This window comes from Natator depressus, chromosome 3, assembly GCF_965152275.1.
Source record: "Natator depressus isolate rNatDep1 chromosome 3, rNatDep2.hap1, whole genome shotgun sequence".
NCBI lineage: Eukaryota > Metazoa > Chordata > Testudines > Cheloniidae > Natator > Natator depressus.
In genome coordinates this window covers 9025027-9050453 of record NC_134236.1, presented here as the reverse complement: position 1 = coordinate 9050453, position 25427 = coordinate 9025027, and the positions used below count along the sequence as shown (strand labels likewise).

The following is a 25427-nucleotide window of genomic DNA, read 5'->3' as shown; positions in this document are numbered from 1 at the left end:
CTGAATCCTGGCTATGCAAGAAGGCACTCCCGATCCCCTCCATGGTGGGAGATTAGACTAAAGCAAGTGGCCTGGTTGTTCAAGATGCTGCAGCTGTACAGGGAGCAGCATTTGTCCCTTCCGATCACTGGGGCTGTGACTGGAAAAGTCTGCTGGGCCCATGGCAGGTCACGGGATATTCGACCTTACAGACCCGCCTACTACTTACTTCCCAACCCCTTCCCCACTTCCACCCCACAGTGGAGTTAGTGGCCAATAGCTCGTGAAAGTCAGAGATTAATGTCTGAGGCCATTTCTAAGACGGAACTTCAAGCTTCATAGACAACAGCTGCTAAAATCATACACTGAACTTTCCGATTTATTTGGGCATAAGCTTTCGTGAGCTTATGCCCAAATAAATTTGTTGGTCTCTAAGGTGCCACAAGTACTCCTCGTTGTTTTTGCTGATACAGACTAACATGGCTACCACTCTGAAACCTGAACTTTCTGAGGAGCTCAAAGCTCTTCACAGATATTAATGAGCTAAACTTCAAAGCTCCTTTGTGAGAGCAGAGAGGTGTCATCTCCCTTTTATAGATGGGGAAGTTGAGGCACAGGGCGGGGACGTAACACACCCACAAACTCAAAGAGGAAATCAGCGAGGCCCGCATTAGAGCTTTGATCCTGCAGTTACATTGCTTAACCTTATCGACCACCCTTCCTCCCCCCTTCCCGCCCCGATCTGCAGTCACAGCACCTCTGGGAGGTAGCCTGGGGCATGTCCTGAAATCCAGGCAGGGAGGTTAAGAGACGCCTCCAGCCACACGCAGCATCTGAGATGGGATTTGAACTTTAGAAGTCCTGGCTCCCAGACCACAAGACACCACTCCCGCAGCACTGCGCAAGCAAGGCGGCAGGTGGAGAGAGACTGTGAACCGCCCAGCACACAACACAGACAGCCAAAGCGACACTTGGGCTTTTTGTTCCCCCCTAAGTTTTAACTAGTGCTCAGGGTTTACATTCCTGTTCTGCAGCCTCTGGGGAAATCATCTCAGCACAACTCCCTCTTCCTCACCCCCACCCCGACCCCCCCTCCAGCCAGGGGGTGCTTAGCCAGGCTCCCTGCTAATTAGCTCCCAAAACAACCTATCATCTTCTCAGTGAGGCGTCTCACAGGGAAACCACAATGATTCATCAGGAACAGCAGCAGCCACTGTTCTGGGCCCTGCATGTCCGATGCCTATTCCTTACCCATCACGTCTACACTCCCTGGAAGAAACCCAGTGACCAGAGGCCAGGAAGTCACAAGGTTCCCCTCTTCTGCCTTCCCTCAGGGCTCACACTCAAAGCTTTCCAAAGCAGGGAGCTGGGGGGGTGCCAGGCCTGGAACACACCGTCAGCGTCTCAGCACAGTGCAGTAAGCAGAGAGGCGAGACCAAGTCCCCTCGGAGCCACTGCCTGCCCAAGCCTGTTCTGAAATCTAAATCCAGCTCTGTCATCACAAAGCCTGCCCTTCCCGCTGCCCCAGCCCAGGGCTTACAGCTTCCTCTCGCCTGCCTCTGAAGCTCCTTTCCTGGGCAGCGGCCTCACCAACCAATGGGCAGAAAAAGGAAGGTGCCCCTTTATAATTTATTATTAGTTGGCTCTGCGGTCCCCCAGCTGAGGTCTGCAGAGTGCTGTGCGGAGAACCGGCTGGTCACCTGATGCCGGCTCCTCCTCCTAATTTTCGGCAGCTAAATTGTATGAATAAAGCACACAATACACAAGTGTCCTAATATCACTCTACTGCATGAGCAATGGTTGCAATTGCCACAGGGAGATTATGAGATTGTGAATGAGAAGGGCGTGGATGGTTGTGAATGGGACAGGCAGGCAATGAGGAAAAGAATGTGAAGTGTCCATAAGGCAATCTCTAGTAAGATGAGCACTGCTTTGTTACAAAGCCTGAGAACCCCTTATTTCAACTGTAAGATTTTGGGGAGTTTTGCCTGATGAAGTGCCACAGAATTTGCTCTTTTCAAGAGTGACTAATGATTCCAGGGGCCCAACTTGAGGTTCCTTAAGAACAGGCCTGATTTTCGGAAAGCGCTGAGCACCCACTCTCTGAGAATTAGCTTGAGACATCTCAAATTGGGCATTCGCAACCACTAGTCACTCTTTGGCCTCTCTTTGTCAAGCGCCCTGCCTCTACTTTGCTCCACAACACTTCCCATCATGTGAACAACGCTAAATAATGTATTATTGCGGACAGGTAAGTAGAAAAGAAACTCACACTCGACTATCCTTTTGTTTGATATGCAGGTGGACTTTGAATTTTTAAGTCTGCAGATTGATTTCTCTTATTGGAGCGTTACATGTATTTATTATTTTGTTAAAAATAGCTTTCCCATGTCGAATGGCTTCGGGCCAATACAGAACCCAGAGCAGGGGACATTGTGAAACCACAGTTGACAGGAGACTGCTAGAAGCACCACTGTTCCTGAACAGACTCTTCTAAACCAATAACGAATTACGCTAGTGAAGTGAATGTGCTAGTGTAGCAGGGCCCTCTAGTGGGTCATAAATAGAACTGCTTTACTGCGTGTCAAAGTACCTAGACTGATAACAGCTAACGGAGAATCTCCTTTCCCTCCGATGGTGGCGATCTGTGCTTTTAGAGCAGGAGAATCCAAGTTCTCGCTCTGTTGTGAAGTGCAGAGTGGAGCGCAGTATAGCGTACGTCTACACTGTACAGTTAACCCAGGCTTTTAGTAGGGTTTTAGTCTTAACCCCACTACTGTCTACACAGAAAAACCTTTGGCCTGGATACGGAGGGGCTTTAAGCTTGGGCTAGCTCAGTCGGCTGCAGTGTAGGTTAGAGCCCGAGTTCCACTTTAATTCAGGATGGAATTCACCACCTTTGCAATGAGGGTGCCTGCAAAGTCTCTAGTGCTGACCGTCCTCCAATGCCTTCCGACAAGTCCCTTGAACGACAGGCAAGCTCTCCTGCAACTGACATAACTGACTGGGAAAGAATCCTAAAGCTTCTCAGCACAAAGACCCAGGAGCTATGGCCCCAGCCACACCCGGGCAACTACAGAACCAGTGAACACGCAGGTAGGACTTTGCAGTAGGGACGCTCGCTCCTGGGCTAGACTTACTCGGGTGCTGTCCACTGAGGTTAACTGTGCCGTGTAGACACAGCCCTAGTGACAATGCTGGTGTTCCCAGGTGGCTAACGATTTGTTCCAGTGCAATCAGACCCTTGCCTTGTCCCAAATCAATAGCTATTTATACAACATCTACCCTTCTTCCAAAATTTCTAAACGGCTTTGTTCTAGTCATTGTCAGCGTCAGGTATTTTAAAAAGTGAGTCAATATCTCAGTCATTTTAGTCATCAAACTCTCATCTCCATTTCATTCACTGGCCTAATTTCCACTCAGTGTTTCCTTCCCTCAATATACCTGTTAGAGCCTCTCTATTTTTTCCTGCCCTTATCTTTTCCCTGCGCCTTGATACTGACTCTCAGACCTGCTTTGATTGCCTTTTCCACTCACAGTCGAGGTATTTGACTATTACTTCCTTGACCAGACACTGCTGCAGCCACATTGGCCACTGCTTGTTCCGAGCATCTCTTTTCAGAGGTTGTGGAGTTTGATTTGGTCTTGTGTCTGCTGAGATTCCCCTGCCTTCTTCTCCACAGGTTAATTTTAATTCTCCCTTCGGTTGCAGATTTAATTTTCCCAAACCGTCTCTCCTGAAATCTTATTCCCTTGGGCTGCTTCATTCCCTGGTCCTGCTCCTAGGGTAGGGAATGCAAGAAGCTGCTGTTCACTGGTAACAAACTCCATTATTATTTCCTTGCTCTCAGGCACGTCTTCCTTCATCCATACTGATCAGGTGCTGAGAAGAGTTTTAGCCAGAAGCATAAATATCAAGCGTCCTGTAATGTTCACCTCCAGGCCAGGGGCAGCTGAAGCCTTTCAGTATTTGTCAGATATCAGCAAGGTATCAGTTCCTTATGCTGTGGCTGCTCTGTGCTCTCTCTGATCCTAGCAACGCCAGCGACTGCAAGCCATACACAGAGTCAGGACTTTGGTATCGCTCAGCGGTGGCCAACCTGTGGCTCCGGAGCCCCATGCGGCTCTTCAGAAGTTAATATGCGGCTCCTTGTACAGGCACCGACTCTGGGGCTGCAGCTACAGGCGCCAACTTTCCAATGTGCCGGGGGGTGCTCACGGCTCGATCCCTGGCTCTGCCACAGGCCCTGCCCCCACTCCACCCCTTCCCGCCCCCTCCCCTGAGCCTGCCGTGTCCTCACGCCTTTCCCCTCCCTCCCAGAGCCTCCTGCATGCCATGAAACAGCTGACTGGGAGGTGCAGGGAGGGAGGGGGAGGCGCTGATCGGCTGCCAGTGGGCAGGAGGCGCTGGGAGCGGGGTGGGGGAGCTGATGTGGGGCTGCTGACGTGTTACTGTGGCTCTTCGGCAATGTACATTGGTAAATTCTGGCTCCTTCTCAGGCTCAGGTTGGCCACCCCTGGTATAGCTCAAGGGAGACAGAGAATAAAAATCAGCACTGAAAGCAATTGCTTTATGGAGTAATCTGTGCCAACAACTCACAAGTGACCCTACAATAGCAAATGATGCATCCAACTGTGTGCTCATAAGTAACTCTACAATAACAAAGGGCACACAGACTAGGTCCGCAATAACAAACCTGCACACGGTGCCCAGTACTCACAAACTACCCGACTGCCTGTCTGTTTACTGGGAGGACAAAGATGCATTTCATAAGAATTTTCAGATTTCATGTGCAATCTAACAAGATTGGGAACAAGCATATAAATATTAGTTGGAAAATACCATGCAAATGATCCAGGAAATTCTGAGAGGAAGCGGCAGGGTTTCATAGGTTATAAAGTCAGAAGGGACCATGGTGATCAGTTAGTTGGACCTCCTGCATAACACAAGACCAAGAACTCCCTGAAATTAATTCCTGTTGGAACTAGAGCAGCTCTTTTAGAAAAACACCTGGTCTTGATTTAAAAATGTCCAGCAATGGAGCATCCACCACGACCCTTGGTAAATTGTTCCAAAGGCTAATTACCTTCATGGTCAACATTGGACGCCTTATTTCCAGTCTGAATTTGTCTAGCTTCAGCTTCCAGTTCTTGGATTGTATAAAACCTTTCTCTGCTAGATTGAAGAGCCTGCTAGTACCAAAATTTCTGTTGCCCGTGTAGGTACTTACAGACCGTGATCAGGTCACCCCTTAACCTTCTCTTTGATAAGATGAAGATTGAGCTCCTAGAGCCTCTCACTGTATGCCTGGTTTTCCAGTCCTTTAATCATTTCTGTGGATCTTCTCTGAATGCTTTCCAGTTTGAGTCTGGGACTGGCCTGACTGTCTGGTGGTAAGATCTGCACAGCCAGGCTGAAGAGCCAGGTTCGGCTCCCTGCTCTGGTCTCTTGTTCCCAAATCTCTGAGCAGCCCCCATGGGAAGAGGGACCACCTCGCATCACTCAGCAGATTGAGAAACAGCACGAGTGTTCTCCAAATGGAGCCTCATCCAGTCCCCCTTGGGCAGAAGGGGAGTAGCTGCAGTATGGGGTGCGATAAGGGGGCAAGAGAAATTCTCAGGGTTCTGCAAAGGGACGGGACGGCACTCTACTCTGAAACAAAGGGGGGAAAAGTGATGTTGAAAACCAGGTTCCCCTGAAATCTGAGTCCCTGCCCCTGATGGGATCATGATAGATGGAATCACAGTTCTCTTTAGACAGGGAACATTTATTAGAGAAAACCGGTACTAGCTACAGACACAAACAAACAGGCTTCCACACAGCTTGAGTTCCAGCTTTGCCTTCCTGATTTACCAGTGACCCACCCTGACTGGAGCTCTACAAAGCACACAGAGCCAGCCAGTGACTGAATACTACGCTACAAGTATGGAGTGGAAATCTATCAACTTCATGAAAAACCTCGTACAGATACAGACAGACATCATCTTCCTTTCCAAATGCAAACAGATGGACATCGTACCAAATTAGTCTCTAAGATGCCACAAGTACTCCTTTTCTTTTCACACTACAAGTAAATATAACAGACAAGGTGGGTAAGGTAATATCTTTTACTGGACCAGCTTCCGGTGGTGAGAGAGAGACACGCTTTGGAGCTACACAGAGCTCTCCTTCGGGTCTGCGGAAAAAGGGGTCATATCTAAATACAAGGTCACACGGATGTTTTAGCCTAAGCAGTTAGCACGTATTCTAAGGGGCCATTCAAGGTGAAGTGGCCCGTTAACACCCCTGTAAGACACAGGACCAAAGAGGGAGGTTAGTCGGTTACAGATTGTTGTTACAAGACACAAATGCAGTGTCTTTATGGATTTTCAGTGTCTAGCAAAGTTATAAATTTAACTCCCAGGCTTGGTTTTTGAAAGTGTTGTGCAGGTTTCTTTTGGGGATGAGGACAGAGTGATCAACAGAAGATATCAAATTTCACCATCTGAAATGGAAACTCCACAACATGAAGAAAAAGGAAGCAAAACTTAACCGTGACATCTACTTCCTGGGCAGATCATCATCCCCAGAGGTCTCACCCTCTGTAACACTCTGACCAAGGCCATCCCTAGCCATTTTGGTGCCCTACGCAGCACCCCCTGTGGGGGGAGGGGGGGCGGGCAGGCCTCCGTGGGAGGGGAGAGGGGGCTGGCCCCAGGCCTCTGTGGGGAGGCGGGAGCAGGCTCAGGCAGTGCCTCCCAGAGGATTCAGGGGGCCTGAGGCAAAGCAATTTTGGGGGCCCCTTCCGCTGCTGAGGAAGAGAGGGACTGAAAGACCCGCCGCCGAATTGCCAGCGAAATTGCCCCCACCCTGTCTATGGGGACCGGGGTCTGGGGCAAATTGCCCCACTTGCCCACCCCTCTGGGCGGCCCTGGGCTTAGGGGGCAGGGCAGACCCGACCCCGCACTCACGGGGCGGCGGGAAGTGGAGTGACCTGGCCCCAGCCTGCTCCACTCTGCTCCCCTGGTTCCCAGCCTTGGGACTGGAGGGCAGAGGGGAAACTGCCCCCCAGCACTCACCAGTGGCACAGCTGGGAGCCGGCAGAGCAGAGCAGGCTGCGACCGGGTCGCTCTTATCACTGCCAGTGCCTGCAGGGCGCCCGACCCCTGCTGCAGTCCTCAGGGGAGTGGAGGCGGGGCTGGGGCGGAGCAGGGGCGGGGGCCATGGGGAAGAGGTGGAGCAGGGGCTGGAGCAGCACACAGCTGCGTAGGGCACCAGGAAATTTGGTGCCCCAAATTTCCTGGTGCCCTACGCAGCTGCATACTTTGCATATGGGTAGGGACGGCCCTGACTCTGACCACTACAGACAACTCCAAACCCACTTATGCTAAACTAGCTGTTTGGTCTTGGATTTAGCTGTGACACGCTTAGCACCCTTCCCAGACCTCGCGAAGAGTGCTACGAGTATGTCTACACAGCAAAGAAAAACCCACAGCTGGCCCGTGCCAGCCGACTCGGTCTCGCAGGGCTCTGGTTGCAGGAGTATTTTATTGCTGAGTAGACTTCCAGGCTTGGGTTAGAGTCCAAACTCTGGGACCCTGCAGGGTGGAAGGGACCCAGAGCCTGGGCTACATCCCAAGCCTGGAAGTCTACACAGCAGTGAAACACCCCTGTAGCCCAAGAGCCATAAGCCCACGTTGGCTAGCAAGGACCAGCTGCGAGTTTTTCTTTACTGTGTAGATATAGACCCTTTGTAGCTCAAAAGCATGTCTCTCTCTCACCACCAGAAGTTGATCTGATAAAAGATATTACCTCACCTTATCTTCCAATAGTCTGGGACCGACAGGACTACAAGCTACAACACTGCATTACCACACACAGTCATTCACAGCACACAGGCAGGAAGTGGTGGGGAGTACTAAAAGGCTGGGGGCGGGGGGGGGGGGTTAAAAAGCTGAGGCAGCAGAGGTGCCTTGACATACAACCGAGTAGCGTGGTCACCACCAGAGAAAAGATTTGCAGCTCCCTTCTCTGCACTGGGCTCAGCACTGTCAGATCACGCAGCTCTCCAGCTCAGATGAGGAGATTATGTGAATTTACGGTGACATTCTTATGGCTTTTGGAAAATCCTTTTTGAAGTTGGTGCAGAACTGAATCTGCTCACGGTTCACATTGCAGGATAATATGGCATGGCTTGAAAGAAGGGAACCTATAATCATTAGCCAGATTATATCTTCCCAAGAGAAGAGGGTGCCTTATTGGTGAGGCACATTTCTGAGAGTCAAAGGATCTGGGCCCTGCCCATGGAGCTACCACACACTCACCTCCTGGGAGTGGTGTTCTCTCCCACCTAGTGGCACCGAGACCACTTAGAGAGCAATTAATGAGTCTGCTCTACAGCCTTAGCTAACAGCCAGTTGGCTTTTAGCTCATGCTGTAGAGACTCATGCACTAAGCTCCAGATGTCCACGGTTCAATCCTGCCCGTCGACAACTGGGATCTGTCGGCGTTACACTTGCTGTGCAGCCTCAAAGAAGTCACATAACCTGCAATGGAAAGGATAACACCACCACCCAGAGAGGGGTTAGAACGCTTAACTCATGTGTGCTTGCAAAGCACATGGAGATCCTTGCACAGAAGAGGTTATAGCCCTGCAGAGTTTACTCTAATGGCTTTCATCCTGAACAAAGCACTTCACAAACTGCTTGGTCTCTGTGTATAGAAATTGCTCTACTCATCACAGCAAGGCAGCTGTTGCTGGAGTGGAATGGTACATCCCTTCTGTGCCATCAGCATTACAAAGGGCAGAGAAGAACACCACCCAGCATGCCAGACACTTCAGAGAAGACACACAGTGATGTGGTCACTGAGCCTAAGAGTTTACAATCTAATTACAGACATGATGCAACAGGTGGGAGTAACAAACAAACTTCCCCACACAAAGCCATATAAGAGGAAGTTTAGACCAGCAGAAGGGAAACTGCCTGAGCTGGATGCTGGCTCAGAGTAAAACTCCTGCTCTTGCAAAAAAGCCCCATGGGATCGGTAATGGCCACAAGTGTCAGTTGTAGGTCTCAGCTGAAAGACGGTAACTCCAGCACAACATCCCCATAAACACCACTCTTGTGCATTGGCTCATTGCTGACTCACAGAGGAAAGTGGCTCCTACAGAACCACCCGCACCTCTCCCTGCAGCACTGGGGGTTTTCCCTGGATGTCTCCCATCCAAAGACTGACCAGGCTTGTTTCTGCTTAGTTTGCAAGATCACAACCAGAGATAGGACGGCTGTTGAAGAGAAACAAGAAACTGCTCAGAACAAGCATGTGGCCAGCCAGCATGGAGCCTACTTTCCATCACCCCTCGGGGTATGACCAGCTAGCCCCTGATCTTTCTCAAGAGCCCTGGTCATTCAACATGTGAGCTCCAAAGCCTAAAGGCAGCTCTGATACATTTCCAAGCCTCCTGTCCAGCCTTGATAGCAGGTGCTGAAACAGACCCAGGATCGGCAATTTGCACTTGAGTTACACAGAGCAGGAGTTCAGAGGCCCAGCTGGCTCCATTTAAATGCATCTTGGCCAAGGTAAGGATGGGCCTGATCTGGTAAATGTGAATCTGGATCTGCACTTTCCCCACTTCTGGGTGTGTTCAGATGCGAGGTGCTGGGTCAGGCCCAAAAAGGGCTGGCTTGGTGGTCCCAGTGCTAGGCCTACAGCACCCAGACTCTTGGAAGCAATGAGTCCTGTCTGGATTGACTGAGCACTTCACAGGGAATAGTACTGTAGCTCTGTCTGTCTTCCTAGCATGTCGTAAACATTTACGTCCAGGACATTTAGAGCAATGCACTGAGTTCCATGCAGTACACAGTGAGGGCTACTCCACAGAGACCTGAAAAACGTAGGTCCTGCATCTTCCGTGTGGATGTTAAAGATACGACAGGATTTTTCGTAAGAGCAGGGATTTGCCCTGGCGTTCCTGGCAAAATGTCCCTCTCCCCCGCCTCTTCTGTGTATCATTCACCCCAGAGGTGGCTGCACTTCACTGGCCCTGTGTAGTATAAGGACACGGAAAAGCGCTTTGGGATGAGGTGCTACAGTAGTGCAAAAGCCATGCGCTGACTGCACAATCTGCTTCAGCAGGGAGCTAGTTGCAAAGGCAGATAGTGATTCCTGTCGTGTTGGGTTAGTAGCCAACACACTTCTTGTAGTAGCTACCAGGCAATTCACAGGGCGCTGAAGGCATATTGTGAATCTGCAGAAGTCCCCAGAGGTCCCAGTCAGGATAGGACCCATGTGGTGCTCGGCCTTGTACATGCACATGGTCCCCAGCCCCTAGCTCTGGGTGGGTGTGCAAGGATGAGGAAGAGGGTACAAGAAACCTCCTCCTCATGTGCACATCTGTGCTGGGGACAGTCTCCTCCCATTGCCCATCCTGAGCTCCTGCTAGAGGCTAACATGGGCAGCAACGCTGGCTTTCCCAATGCGGTGGGACAGCGTCATGGCCATGCCTTCTTCTGCACCAGCCAGCACGGCCAAGGTGGAGATGCTGTACTATACAGGAGGGCATAGCAGTTACTTCTCTGCCACTCATTTCTGGGCAGATCCTGTCTGCCTCAGCATGGAACTTTTGGGGAGCTCCCCCCGGAGCAATGCAACCCTCCCCCCGCAAAGAACACCCACCCACCCTCTTGTTTAGAGCCACCACCTAGCCCTGTGATTTGCTCCGTACAGGCTGGCTGAGTTCTCGGGACTGCGTTATGCAGAAGGTCCAACTAGGTCATAATGGTCCCTTTCTGGTCTTAAAGTCTACGAAGCCATTATGTAAGTAAATGAAGTCACTTGTGGCTCTAGTCAACGTGCCCTCAAGGCCCCAGCCTGTTCCCAGGGAAATCAGTGCCAGAGTTTCACCAACAGCTTTAACAGAAGCAGAGCTGGGCCTTAAGTGATGCACTTCCATCTGGAAAGCATGCTCTCTGCTTAGACAGATCCTTTCACTGCTTTAAGATCTGGGCAAACCGGAGCCCACGGGGGTTAATCAGAGCTTTAGTCTTTGTCTCTCCAGAACAGAGAGTAAAGACCAGCCAGGCCTGGGGAGGGGAGGAGATGGGGCAGGGAATCCTCCTTTGCCAGCAGAAACTCCTATCCCCATCCCATAGCCTCGGACATGAAATCAATGCAGCTTAAGCTCCACAGATGTTGTGCTAAACCGCAGCCTCCATCTGGCTATTACTCTGCAATATAATCCATGTTAAATAAATCCCAGTCACCTTATGCGGGCTCTACAGGAGCAGAGGCCTTTCAGCTCCCCCCAGACAAGCCAGCAGGTTACGCCAGGGTGGCCCATATGAAGAGAACACGGCACCAGTCACATTCCTGGTTAAGTGACATTAACTCAGCTGCAGTAAGTTCCAGGCACTGCATTACCAGACTGTTAGAAACAAACTGGCGACGAGCAGCAATGACAGCTAGGGGCTGGAAGGATCAATAATATTGTAACAAATCCACTGCCAGCTAGGGCTTCTCAGCTGTTGTCACAAGCCACACCAAGGCCTCCTGGAACTTCATGGCTAGTGCAGGGACAGACCTCAGACCTGATCAACCACAAGCACAGGTCTCTTGAGCTACCAAATCTCCGCTAGCAATATAAAGCCTATGGCCCAAGGGGAGCAGTTCCCCAGGGGCGGAGAGCAGGGCAAAATACACACCAGGCAGTTCATGCCCATACTTTGAATTTTTACAGCATTTTCCAGGGAAGGGAAGCACTGAGCCCCACATCACAGGTGAGAGGGGTGATCTTCAAATTGGGAAGTGGTGCATGGAGATATTAAGTGACTTGTCCTAGGTTACACAGGCATCAGCGGCAGACCTGAGAACAAAACAGACCCAGAGCGGAAGAGAACTTTACCCCAGCCGTTGCCTGTCTTGTCTCCATAGCTCTTTGGGGAAGGGACTGCCTCTTAGGATACACCGCTACAGCACCTCGCGCAATGCGGCCTGATCTCAGCTGCGGGCCTATAAACGCTGCTATGATAGAAACCATAAATAAGAAAAAACGTTTCCTGGCTCCTGTTAAGGGGTTCTATCCATAACTCCCCTCTCACTCACCTCGACGAGAGCGAAAAAGAGTTAAATACACGTCACTTGGCTGTGTGAAGCGCAAAGGATCCACCGTAAACAAACGTCTGAAGGCTGCAAGCACCGGGGGAGGAGAAGAATTGTTAAGGGTGGCACAAGGGTTTATAAAGTGGGAGTGATGGGCTGAATACCAAGAGACACATCCTGTATCAGGCTATGGGAACTGGTGGGATCCCCGTTGGTTGGGTCACTAGACTGGACCAACAACCCGTGTTATTATGCTGGCGGGAAGAGCACTATGCTGGCCCTGGGGACATGGGCTGGATGATATAACAGGGTTTGTTCTATCTCCAGTGCCTACAAGGCCACGTTGAAAAGGAGACACTGAGCAGACATGCAGAGTGCTCTGATTAGAGACACAGCTATTGACCAGCAGGAAGCAATTGTTTCAGCAACGGGAGAGCACGTTTCCCCTTGCTGCAGCCATACACTTTACCAGAGGTTTGGAGAAGGGAGCCCCTCTCTCATGCTCCTGTGGAGGGGACGTCTCTCTCATTTGACTGAGCTTGATTTAGAAGCAATATTAAAATGCACATTTGGGCAACTGACTGTGACCGACAGTCGGCCACCAGTCCCCTCTCCCGGGCTTTCCCTCCGCTTCGCTCCCAGCTGCTTTGCTCTGGCGTTCAGGACCAGGAAGAGGAAGTCCTGCCAGTGAGAGGATCTGTATGCTAGGCAGCATGGAGACGCCCCTGGCTTGTACCAGGCACCTTTGTGCACTTGGGCCACTGGCATGGAGACCGTGTTATGAAGCGATATTCAGCGGGCTTGTTTTTAAAGCCTCCCTGGAGTCGCCCCAGCCTCACAGACCTGGCCTCTCCCTCTTGCTGCTCCTGCACCAGCCTCCTCCATCCCTAATGCAACCCGTTAGGAGTGGGATGGAGATGGTGGAAGACGCACTTATTTGCCAAGTGCTTCCTCGCTAAAGAAGAATGCATGGAGGCCTGGCATCTTCCCCTGCTCCCCATCTAGCCTGACCCTTAAACACCCAGCCCTGCCAGAGGAGCAGCAGCGGAGATGGGCCAGACTGGGAATGGTGGGGGTGTCTCTTTACTCTGAGCACCTACAGACCGCAGTGGTGGGTGCGAGATTCAACAGTCCCCATGCCGTCAGGGAACAGAGCAACGAGCCCAAGTGAAATGAAAACACTGAGGGTCCATCCAGTGCCAGGCAGGGCAAGGATGCGTCGTGGGCTGGTTTAGTGCCCCCTTGTGAGGCACCCAGCAAGCCCTGGGGCTGGGGAAGCAGGGCAGGAGAAAGGAGCAGGGCCCAAATCAGGGCACACAGAGGGGCTGCACAGGACACCTGCCTCAATGCAAGGAAACTTGGTGTTTTAGGGTAGGACGAGAGGAACTGGGGGCACTGCTGCCCTGGGTGGCTCTGCCCTCCCCTGCCAGCCGGGGTGTGACACACACCAGGCTTTCCCTGCTCCTCTGAGGCAAGGCATTCTCCACCTGCTGCCGCGGCCTCAACCCTGGGGACTCTGGGGGGGAGGGATCCGGTGCCACGGACAGCCCTTTCCTGAGCACATGCTCATCCCTGTCCCTACCCCAGAGCCCGCACCCCCAGCCCAGAGCCTGTACCTCCTCCCGCACCCCAACCTCCCTACCTCAGCCCGGACCCCCCTACCTCAGCCTGGAGCCCCAGCCGTACCCTGAACCCCTCATTTCTGGCCCCACCCAGGAGCCCACACCCCCAGCCCAGAGCCCCTACTCCCTCCCACATGCCAATCCCTGCTGCAGCCGGGATCCCCCTCCCACATTCTGAAACCCTCAGCCCCAGCCCAGAGCCCCCTCCTGCACCCCAATCCCCTCATCCCTGGCCCTATTCCAGAGCCTATACTCCCAGCAGGTGCCCTCCCCAAACCCCTGCCCCAGCCCAGAGCCCTCTCCTGCTCTCTGAACCCCTCATTTCCTGGAGCCTGCACCCCCAGCTGGAGCCATCACCTCCCCTGCCCCCGCATCCCAAGCCCCTGCCCCAGCCTGGTGAAAACGAGCAAGTGAGTGAGCGTGAGGGAGAGCAGGACAGAGGAAGGGGGATGGAGTGAGTGGGAGAATGGCCTCAGAGAAGGGGCGGGGCAAAGATGTTCGGTTTTGTGTGATTGGAAAGTTGGCAACCCTAGAGAGAGGATGCATGGGGTTCTCATGTCTCACTTCCCTCAGGAGCATCTCCCTGCTCCAGCAGAAACAGGCAGCGCTCACATGCCAGGTCCAGGCAGCATCTTCAAAGGCCAGAGGATTGCTGCCATCAAAGGAGTCTCTCCCCCTTCCCTCTCCCTCGCCCCTTCCGAGTTCATATGGAGGAAATCCTAATTACACTGAAATGCAAACAAAGCCCAGAGGAAGCCAAATGTTTATAGTGCCTTTATAAAGGGATTACACAAGATTAGCCAGGCAAGGGGACAGGTGCTTGCCGAGCAATACACACACACACACAATAAATCCCGCTCTGCTGGCCCAGCTCAGAGTCGTGGAGCAGATACCTAGCGATGGCCTGATTACTGTTTGCCAGGCAGCGCTTGGGATAAAAGGCTCGCTCACGTGAACCATTAACGATTCGATCTGGCTTTCATGTCAGCCGGGAATAAACTGATCCAAACAACACCAGGGTGTGGGATTGTTTCAGCCGGGTTAGGCAACTTCACATTGTATCTGCTGGGAAAGAGAAACCTCTCATCCACGTACCGACCAGTCCCAGCCCCGCTTAGCTTGGGAGAACAACGGCAAGCTTTGCCCATCATCCTACACAGGCAGGTTGAACATCCTTAAGCAGCAATGAAATGGAAATAAAATAAAATGGACACCACACAGATCTGTGCTGCTAATGGGATTCCGCCCCCGTGCAGAGGGCCCCTGTAGGCCCAAGCGCCATGTAGGGTTTAAGCAGGGCTGCGTCCAGAACGAGCTTGCCCCACCATATGCAGCCACTGACCCATCACAATGCACTAGAGCAGTGGTTCCCAAACTCATTCCACTGTTTGTGCGGGGAAAGTCCCTGGCGGGCCGGGCCGGTTTGTTTACCTGCCGCGTCCGCAGGTTCGGCCGATCGCAGCTCCCAGTGGCCGCGGTTCGCTGCTCCAGGCCCACGAGAGCTGCTGGAAGTGGCGGCCAGTACGTCCCTCGGCCCGCGCCACTTCCAGCAGCTCCTGTTGGCCACTGGGAGCCGCGATCGGCCAAACCTGCGGACGCGGCAGGTAAACAAACTGGCCCGGCTCGCCAGGGGCTTTCCCTGAACAAGCGGCGGAACAAGTTTGGGGACCACTGCCCTAGAGGCCTGTTTTCCTTTAATTTGTGAAAGACTCCCTGTGACTGAATCGATGCCTCCTGGTGGTGAGACATGGTGCCGCAGGCTCCCTGCCTCAGCTTCCCCAACTGTGTTTCTAGCCCGCTCTGGTGGCTTACATAGCGCAGCCTTCTAGCCAGTCATTACACAAGCTCAATTCCCTTCCAGGGTAGCAGAGACCAAAGTCACTAAACAAAGGAGTCTTTGCCTGTAAACTTGGCTTAAGTCCGCAGTTCCTCGGGTTATTCATCCATCTGCCCTCTGGGTTTAGCTCTCTGTCCTCCTGTCTCCTCTACATGGCTCACCTTAAAATTCATCAGCCGGTCCCAGGTACATCCGAATGGTTCCTTGTCAGGGCCTACAACCCCTCCAGGGGGACTTGATCAGGAATCAGATTTATTCAGCTCTGGATTCCTGCCCAGCTTCTCTCTCCACAGGTCTGTTGCTCTGAGCAACTTCCCAGCCAGCCCCCTTCTGAGCATCTTTCCCCTTTTTAGCCCCACCCCTCTGGCCTAACACCCACAGGTGTGGCAGGCAGGGCTGATTAGGCTCACAGCAATACATTAACCTTGCCCAGGAATTCGTAGGGTTTGCAAACCGTATCATGCTCCCAAAAGCAAAGGATTGGCAGCACCCAAATGAGCTAGGTATCGGGCAACCACCCCCGGCATTGTGTGAGTTCCCCCAATGGAATGGTACTGATCCACAAGGCCCCCCAGACACCCCTGCTGTGACATGTATCGAACGATGTTATGTATCCATAGAGATTTAGAACTTCAGACTGGACCCAGGAGGTGCTAGGAATGGACCCAAATCACTGTTGCAGCACAGGGCAGGCAGGAACTGTGATCAGTTAATACCTGGTGTTGTTACAACGCAAACCATCTCATTGTCCTACCTTCCTGCACAGTTGTTCCAGCCTTTGGTTGTTTCCCTGCAGGACTGCTGGCTGATTGGTCTCCTAGCCGAGTCTGCAGAGAGAAACAGAAGTTTGACAGTGGCCCTATTGGCCCTCCCAGGGGGCCTGGTTCAGCAAAGCAAGCAGGAACTTGGTGAAGTGTTTTGCTGAAATGGAGCCTTAATCTCTAGCCAGACCTTTCTTTCTTCAGACCTGACAGGACCGGTTTCACACAAAAACCGAATAGGTGCCAACATACCCTGGGGATGGGCACAGTGTAAACACACAGAGATTAGATCCTTTCTGCAGCATCACACAGCACAGAGGTAAGTCCCCTCTCTCCAACATGATGGGGCTGTTGCCCTCCAGTTTCTGCTTCTTTGTAGGGTTACCATATCTCAGGTTCCCAAAAAGAGGGTACTGCGAGAGGGGCGGGGAGGGGACAGGAGGGGAGACCGGGGGCGGGGACACCTGCAACAGGGAGTACTAACTGGAGGTGGGGGGCAGTGTTGCTCGGTCAGTGATAGGGCAGCTGGCGCAAGCCCAGGATGCAGTGCCAGCCATCAGACAGTGCCTCCCCACCGGACCCCTCCCCAGGGCTGGGAGCCGGGGCCTGGGTGGGCAGGAGGGATCCAGCAGCTGTGGCTGCTGGGCAATGGACCAAACAGATGCAGATGCAGGGGACAGACCGATCGGGAAGCGAACCAGCATCTGCTCTGCAAAAATCCCAGACGTTTCCTGTTATCTGAAAAATCCGCCCGGACAGAGGACGGAGCCTCAAAGAAGAAGTGACATCAAGGAAAACCCAGACCTACAGTATCCCTACTTCTTTGCGATGGGTGAAAGTGGCCTGAAGTGGGGGTGGGAGGGTAGGGGACTGTGTTAATTAGACCTGCTCTGAGCCAGGTGAGTTGACATGGTGTTTAAAATGGTGGCAGCTGGTGGGCCCCATCTACACAAGGGCTCCAACATTGTTTTCCTTGGGGGATTATTCCAAAAGCCACTGGTAATCAGCATAAATTTCCCTTATTACTAAAGCTGAGTCTAGATCAGGGCCCCATTGCTCTAGGCATTACACCTACACATTGCAAGACAGTCCCTTGAAGAACTCACAACCTAACAGACAGAGGGTTGGAGGGGAAGGAGAAAAGGGATGTGATTTGCCCAGGATCACACAGGAAGGCAGTGGCTGAGCTGGGAATAGAACCCAGGTGTCCTATGCCATGCAGCCTCCCATTTTTTCCCCATTACTCCTAGTTATAACCCCTTTGGATACCTTGCATCTTTTTTGGCCCTTCAAACCCTTCCTTTCCCCTCTCCCCCACCTTGATGCAGACACTGAGGTTGTGTCTACACCGCCGGGAGACACAGAGTATCCCTACCACTACGGCTGAACCTGGGTTGGTGCTGGCAGGAGCCCTTCCAGAGTGGGATGGTAGGGGTGGTGTCATTAACATGGTGATAAGAATAGGCCTAGCCCAGGAGTTGCCTGGAAACTAGGGCTCTGACCAGTGCTAAACTCATCTGTACCTGGCCTCAAGGCAGAGGATCCCCTAGCACAGTGAGTGGGCAACTCCGACCCACTGCTGTCACTGTAGTTCCCTTGAAGCTGCACATAAAGGGGTTAAAAGCCCCCAAGCTTACATGTGGCTCCCAGCTGAAGGGGAGTGGAAGTTGAAGCTTGTCTAAGAACCAGCATCCCCATCCCTCTTCCCTGGGAGCAGGCAGGGCAGCAGCTCAGATTACAGCAGCCACATGGGACCTCGCTAGTCAGGTCCTCCGAAGCAAGATCTTCCAGCAGACAGAGGGGAACATTGAGGTGACCCTCCAGATGTACAAGGCCAGCAGAGGCAAGCTATGATGAGGCCACCTAGATACAGACCTGGGAACTGGAGCAAGCACTGTGGTCTGCTTTGCAGGTCCACTTTCACACAGCAAGGTTGCGCTACTCTGCCTGGCTCGAGCGAGTGACCCAGCAGAGAAGAGGTTACATGCGCAGAGGTGCCCAAGGGCCAGCTGTGGTCACTGACCTCCTGCTCCCACCCACACACACCTTTTCACTTGTGTTTGAGGGGCTACATATAAAGGAAGGCTGTCTGGAGAACACAGCCACAACCGGGGAGCTGTGAACACATGGGTGGGCTGGCAGGCTGGGGAGAGCAGACTGCAGCAGAGGTTAACTCTTAGGACCCTGTCCTGCATTCTCATCGCAAGCAACATTCCTCCAGCCACCCCCACCCTCAGCAAAGAGAGATCTCTTAGATCAGGGGTTGTCAACCTGGGGGTCATGACCAGGTGTCAGGGGCTATGACCATTCTGCCTTTCCCGTATTGCTGAATAGGAGGAGGGGTCCCAGACTAGGAAAGGTTCAGAGCTGCCTGCTTGGACCTTGCAGCAATCCCCACAATGACTGATGGGCACCTGTGAAAGGGTCTCTCTGCTCCTACCACCTGGGAGCTGACAGCAGACAGCAACAATTGACAGACAGGAGCCCCATTGTGCCCCACGCACAATGCCTATGATCAGGGCTCTGGAGACTTACCAGTGTGGGCACCACTAGACAGAGAAGCAGCTAGTGGGAGGCTCTGCCATCTCAATGCAATACTCTGACTTAGCGAGCGTGATCATGTCGCCGTCTAGCATCTGCCCCCCCGGGCTGTATTAGCCTGCTACATGCTCACAGCCATAGGAGCTCTGTTAGCTCCAGGGGGGAGTCATGTGCTTTTGATGCTGAAAGTCCTGGGTTCAGTCCCCAGTGAGGACCGCAGTGTCTGTAGCCATGGTTCCTGATAGGAATAGCAGCAGGACCAGAGGATGGGGCTGGATGAATAGACAAGGGCCAGCCACATCCTTCTCCCCAGCAGAGTGCTAGGAGCCTTGGGCTAGCCCTGGGCATTGCCAGTATAGAACTGGCACTGAAGCATTCATGCATTCCCTGGAGATTCCCACCACAGTACTCCAGCCAGGCTCAGATATGGCTGCCCGGCCACCTCTGGTTGTAGAGATCAGAGAGCCTAATCTTGATCGCAGAGTCAGTAGCCTTACACACTAAGGAGCCTAACCCAGCCACCTACCGTTCAGTGCAGCCGAGGCGAGAATACGTAGGTGCCTGCTGCCACCCGTAGGCAGAAGATATTAGCACACGTCTCCCATGCGAGAAACCAGAGTCCTGACCGTTTGCAGTTACTGCAACTCCCACGTCACATTGAATTCCCTGACACAATACATCCTGGCATGATCCTGTGCTGGGTAGTTACACCCAGCTTCCTTGCCCTTTACCCCTGCAGGTCCGGAGAGTGTCTACATGTGTGTGTGTGTGGGGGGGGAAATTCTAGGGGTTGCCTCTCCAGCAAGGCCTGTTGGGTCAGAGATTGCCCCAAGATGGCATTTCAGATCTTGTATCACTAAGGCCTTTCCCACCACAATGCTCTGTTCTTCAAAGCGCTGGACGCTCTTCCCCCATTGGCAGGTGAAGACCGAACCCTGCACCTATCCAGCAGCCCAACTCTGCATCCCATCGCCCCTAAAGAAAGCGCTGAACCCGTGGCCATGCAAAGATGGGTCCAAGAACTGGAGGCGTACAGCAATTCCCAAAAAACCCTCCTTACAGCTCCCCCCCACATTAGATATCATTTGTAAGCTTATTTTAGGTTTAGGTGAGGTATGGAGTTGAGCTGTCAAGTGGTGCTAAAGGTGAGGTGAAAGGATGGGATCCACAATAAGAAAGTTTCTGCACAGCTCCAGAAACACTGCAACTGGGCCATGACTACCGTGTGTACTGTTTGAGTTAACTTCAACACCTTAAAGGTGGGATTTACTGATCAATGTATGACATGTATGAAAAGATGTTTATTGGTTTTGCATAGGCAAGCTTTGTTTCTTTCAGAAATGATGAAGCTGTTTAGCCATGGGAAAGACAGCAAACATCAACATTTTGCAGTATATTCACATCTCTTAATTGTCAAAGTATCTCACAAGTGATTATAATAATCATTTATAATTTTCAGTTGAAATTTGCTCACCAGATCAGTCTCTCACTGAGTAGCAGTAGATTGCACGCCCACAGTTTGTGAAGCACAATAGGGAGATATAAAAGTATGTGAACTCCTAATGCAATGCTTTTCCATGTATAAGCTTTTGTACATACAAGTCTACACTGGCACTTTCATTGTTAAAACTTTTGTTGCGCGGGGGGTGTGAAAAAACACACACAGCCCCCAGAACCACAAAAGTTTGAGCAACGAAAAGTGCCAGTGTGGACAGCACTTCAGCAGTGTGAGCCGCGCTCCCATCGATGAACCTACCGCCCCTCGTTGGAGGTGGTTTTATTTTGTTGCCGGGAGAGCTCTCTGCCGGAGAGAAAGATCCGCTACACGGTGCGCCTTACAATGGCACAGTTGCAGAGGCACAGCCATGCCGTTGTAAGGTGCGCAGTGTAGACATAACCACATACAATGTAGCATCTAGTCTGCCTGGCAGAAGGTTTTAATTTTTCAAATTACCTATGCATGCAGTACTAGCCTTTGAAATATTCTAGAAACTAGCTTTTTAATTCAGTGACTCTCATGCACAAGTCAGTATTAGTGTTGGAGAGGACAATACACAGCTTTATGTTAGGAATATGCAAAAGCTATGAGAGAAACAAGTGGCTTAACAAAAAGTAGTGAAGACAAAGTCCACAAACAGGTCCTTGCCTCTGCCCTGAAGAGGGGTGAAGAGCATGTTACAGCTCTTATCAACCATGTAATCAATATGAAAAACCCATGAGATCCTGAATCACACCCAGAAGTACCATCAGCATATCTGCTGGAATGCATGTAATATCAGATGTACAGGAGGAGTCAGTACTGAAAATAGCAGATGCTGGTGAAGAACAAGTGGAGAGATCTCTGAGAGATGCACTTGATTCTGATGGGATATGGAACTTCTTCAGCTCAGTCAAGAACTCTGGCATAAAAAAAACTTTTGCTGATATGCCAGAATTAAATTTGGTTTTCTTGGGCAAGGGATGGACAATCACAGCAGCTATCAGTCCAGAAATTATTTTTTTGCTGAGTCCTATCCTTAGCAAGAGATGATGTTTCAATAACATCTGTTCTTAGGCACAGATCCTATAGGGTGACTGATGTTGATGCTGATGGAACAATGAGAAGGACAAACAAAGCTGAATTAGGGCATCAACTGGATGCTCAAGATGAAAGCATTCATGAGCTAAGGGCATGCAACAAAGAAAGCCACAGAGATGCCACAGCTGTCACAAAAATGACAGCTCGAGACAAATTCCGCACGTTCGATGAATTGGCTGTTGAGTACTTGAGGTGTGTCTTAAAAGAATTTAACATAGATAATTCTGTAATCGAAGTCTGACAGTTAGGACAACAGTAACTGCATGAAAACGACAAAAGGACAGAGCTGGACAGGATAAAATGTTGGATTCAGGAAATACCAGGTGATTGGGGGATGCCCTATGCCTCCATAGAAAAGGTTTGCTTGCTGGATGCCAAGTTTAAAGTCATTTGTAAAAATTCCTCTGTCAATATATGGTTCTTCAAAATGCACCTGAGAGTGTAGGAGCACACCCAGCACAAACACTTCTCCTTGCTGGAGGCTTTTCCAACAGGGAAGTAACAAAGTCCATCACCAGGAGAGGTGCTGAAGGAACCCAAGGCTTGTACGGTACTCAAGAGGAAGCAGACACAAGGATGCTTCCACATGTGTCAATATGGCTTTGGGGTCTCCTAGTGTCAAAAGGAACCATAATAATTAGGCCACCTGATACAGACGTTTTGGTCCTTGCTGTGCCATGTTTTCAATGCACATGTTATCTGTGTTTAATTTCTGGAAGTAGGCACAATTACCGGCACAACTGACACGCCTCGCTTCCTACCTGTACGGCCAATTTGTGGTGCACACACTCCCGACTTCCTGCTGTACATGCATTAAACAGGATTGTGAGCTGTGTCATCCCTATTTGGTACCGGGGGTGGGGGGGGGGGGGAAATCTGTGTTTAATGTTTTCAAAACAAAGGGAGCTTATCCCTTCAGAGATCTTGCCCGGTTGGAAAAGAGTGACGGACAAGACACAATTTCTGCAGCAATGAAGTTGGTAGCAGGGCTGTATGACCAGAGTGAGAAAGAAAAGGAGCTTCACAGAGACCTGAATTGCTTGCACCTCAATCTGTCCATTACAAAAGGACAAGCTGCTGGCCAAACTCCCACCACAAGAGGACAGTTTTGAAGAGCATGTCAAAAGAGCATTTGTGGCAAACAAAGATGTGGATGTCTTCATGCATAGGTAAAGCCAGATATTAGATCACCATGGATGGAAAAATTCAGATGATGAACTACTTCCTGTATTCTTCAAGGGCCCAGTGACATCTAAGATCTTATTTGTGCCAGTACCAGGAGACGTCACTGCACAATGCCCAATCAGTTGAGTCTGTAGTGAGAATAATCACCCCTGCAGAGAGCGGTTTACATGTCAAGGCAACGAAGACTGTGGGTTTCCACTCTTGACTGAGATCATAGTGATGAACAAGATGTGATGATGATGTTGGACTAGATGCCTCCTGAGGTCCCTTCCAACCCTGATACTCTATGATGTTGCCCAGAAATCTCACCAGCGATATGACATTTCAATGATACCTGTACAAATTTATTATTAGATTTTGTTTGATACTGTAGCTTGTTGTGGTGATGCTTTGAGGTCACAAAGAAATCCAATTTTATGTCCTGAAATAATACACCGTCCTTAAACTAACAGAAATGGATGCAAATATTTCAAAGCGGTCATTTTAATGCGTTGATGAAATCGTTTCTCTCTGTTTCTATGGTAACGGCACCACTTGACAGCTCCACATCATATCTTATCTTAAAAGTAGACATAATAAGCTTTCAAATGATGCATGAGGTGATGCGTGTAGTGAGGGTACATTAAGTCGACCAAATCAGTGGTGTTTGCCGCTCGCCTGCTGCCATGGCAATGGCACAGCCAGCAGCAGGCCAGCCTGACCAGAGCTGGCCTGAAAATCTCCTGTTGACTTCAGTAACTTTGCTTCAGGCCCCAGGAGAGGTCCAATAATGGGAGATTATTTTCTCCCCCTTAGGGAATTCTACTTAGCATGGGGATTAGCTGCAGGGTGGTTTTGATTACACAGTATATGGTAATGAGCACAGCAGATAGATCGACCAACCACTTCTGGAGTTGTGCTAGGCATCTGCAGGCTTTCCTACCAGAACAGGGATTGCGGGCATCTTCTTACCACCCTGGGCTCTCCCCCCTTGGTCGTGCCAGAGGAACCAACATAACTGGCTACAGTGAACCTGAAAAAAGGAGCACATTTAGAAACAAAGTCCTTTCTAGTCTGCTCTCCTTTCCTGGACTTGACCTCAGAAAATCCAGAGGCTACAAGCAACGAGTAGCCAATGCCTGTCTCTCCACATAGCAACACTGCTCCCAGCAACTCCTGGTTAGAGATTTGCCCTAGATCTTTGGCTCACAAATACAGAACCTTCGTGCTTTCACCTGCTTTGCTGCCATTCACATGTGCATGATTTTCAATGGTTTAAAAAAAAAAAAAAAAAAGGGCTCTATCTGCAGGATGCCAGAACTGGCCGTATTCCTGTTTACATATCTTGTCTCTGCTCCATCCAAACATTTATTTAAATTAATCGTCTTTAGCATTTAAGTAAAACTCAGTGTTTCAAACTGGTATAGAAACATTGCCCGGTTACCTCAAACGCCCCTTTTATACAGTAGCGCCTCAGAGTTCCGAACACCTCGGGAAGGGAGGTTGCTCGTAACTCTGAAACCTTCGTAACTCTGAACAGAACGTCATGGTTGTTCTTTCAAAAGTTTACAACTGAACACTGACTTAATACAGCTTTGAAACTTTGACTACGCAGAAGAAAAACGTTGCTTTCCCTTTATCTTGTTAGTAGTTTAGGTTTAACACAGTACTGTCCTATATTTGCTTTTTTGTGTGTGTTTGTCTCTGTTGCTGCCTCATTGCGTACTTACGATTCCAAATGAGGTGTGTGGTTGACTAGTCAGTTTGTAACTCTGAGGTTCCACTGTAAAAGGCGGAGAACCTTCCATTTTCTGACACTAGAGGGCTGTCATAGCACAAGACACCAGAGTCTTGATATTTTGTACACAGCACTAGTACAGAAGTGGCATTACAGATTCCCACCACATGGGCTTACACATTCCACCCAGTATTGCTAGGTGATCATTAGCATCACTAATCAATTCCCCATCAGATGATAGGGGGAAAGGTACCGCTTGTGGGAAAATGATAAATTAGGCCCGTGGGATGTTTATTAGGAAGGGGTCTTGACTGGGGGAGCAGTCTCCAATTGGTGCGTAGAATGGGCTTTTGCAATATGTACCTATGCGATGGTTTGTTAGTAATACTCAGGGCACATATACAGTGCTTGTATAGCACTCTGAAGATGTAATGTAGGCTGACATTTTCTAACTCATTGCTTAACACTGGGCTCCTAAATCTACACATAGGCCCCTAAATAAAAGTGGCCTGACTTGCAGAGGTGCTAAGCCCCTGCAGCTCCCAGAGACTTGGTAGTTTTGGCCAAGGCACGGGACCGGGAATTCAGAGGGGGAGGATTCAGTTCACAGTTCAGTAACAGACTTGCTGGGTGATGAGGGGCAAGTCACTTAATCTCTGTGTCTCATTTTACAAATGGGGATAACCACAAGAATAGAACTTCTCTGTCTCACCCTGGAGCAGTGAGGGTTAATTCATGCTTGCAAAGGGCTGCAAGATCCTCTGATGAGATTAATTAGTATCATTCTCTCTCTCTCCAATCCTCCACTCTCCTGGTTCTTTTCAATCCACAGCCAGCCTGTTTGCAAGGGTTGTGTTTAACCAGGCTGCTCATAGTGAGTTACTACTTGTTTCTCCCCCTGTTCTTCAGGACACCAGAAGTGAAGCCAGGCTGTAGTCTCTCAGCGTGAACGTGGACTTCTCTCTCTTGTCAGGGAGGGGTACAATGGAGTTTTCCCTTTAACAAAGACTAGGGCCATTCTTTTTGATGTGTTGGTGAAAGGCACCATTGGACAGAGTCCCCTGTGCAACCCCCACGTGCAACAAAGACCAAAGTAGCACCAGCCTCCTGCACTATGACCCAATGTGA

At 50.8% G+C, this 25427-nt stretch overlaps 1 protein-coding gene across 1 annotated transcript in view; it reads right to left on the bottom strand.

Moving 5' to 3' along the window:
- The window catches only part of LOC141983736 (uncharacterized), a 58921-nt gene that overhangs the window by 16118 nt on the left and 17376 nt on the right, over nt 1-25427 (bottom strand). Inside the window, exon 4 of the mRNA XM_074946762.1 lies at nt 16272-16344. Coding sequence (XP_074802863.1) covers nt 16272-16344 — 73 coding nt within the window. The remainder of the gene's footprint in view (nt 1-16271; nt 16345-25427) is intronic.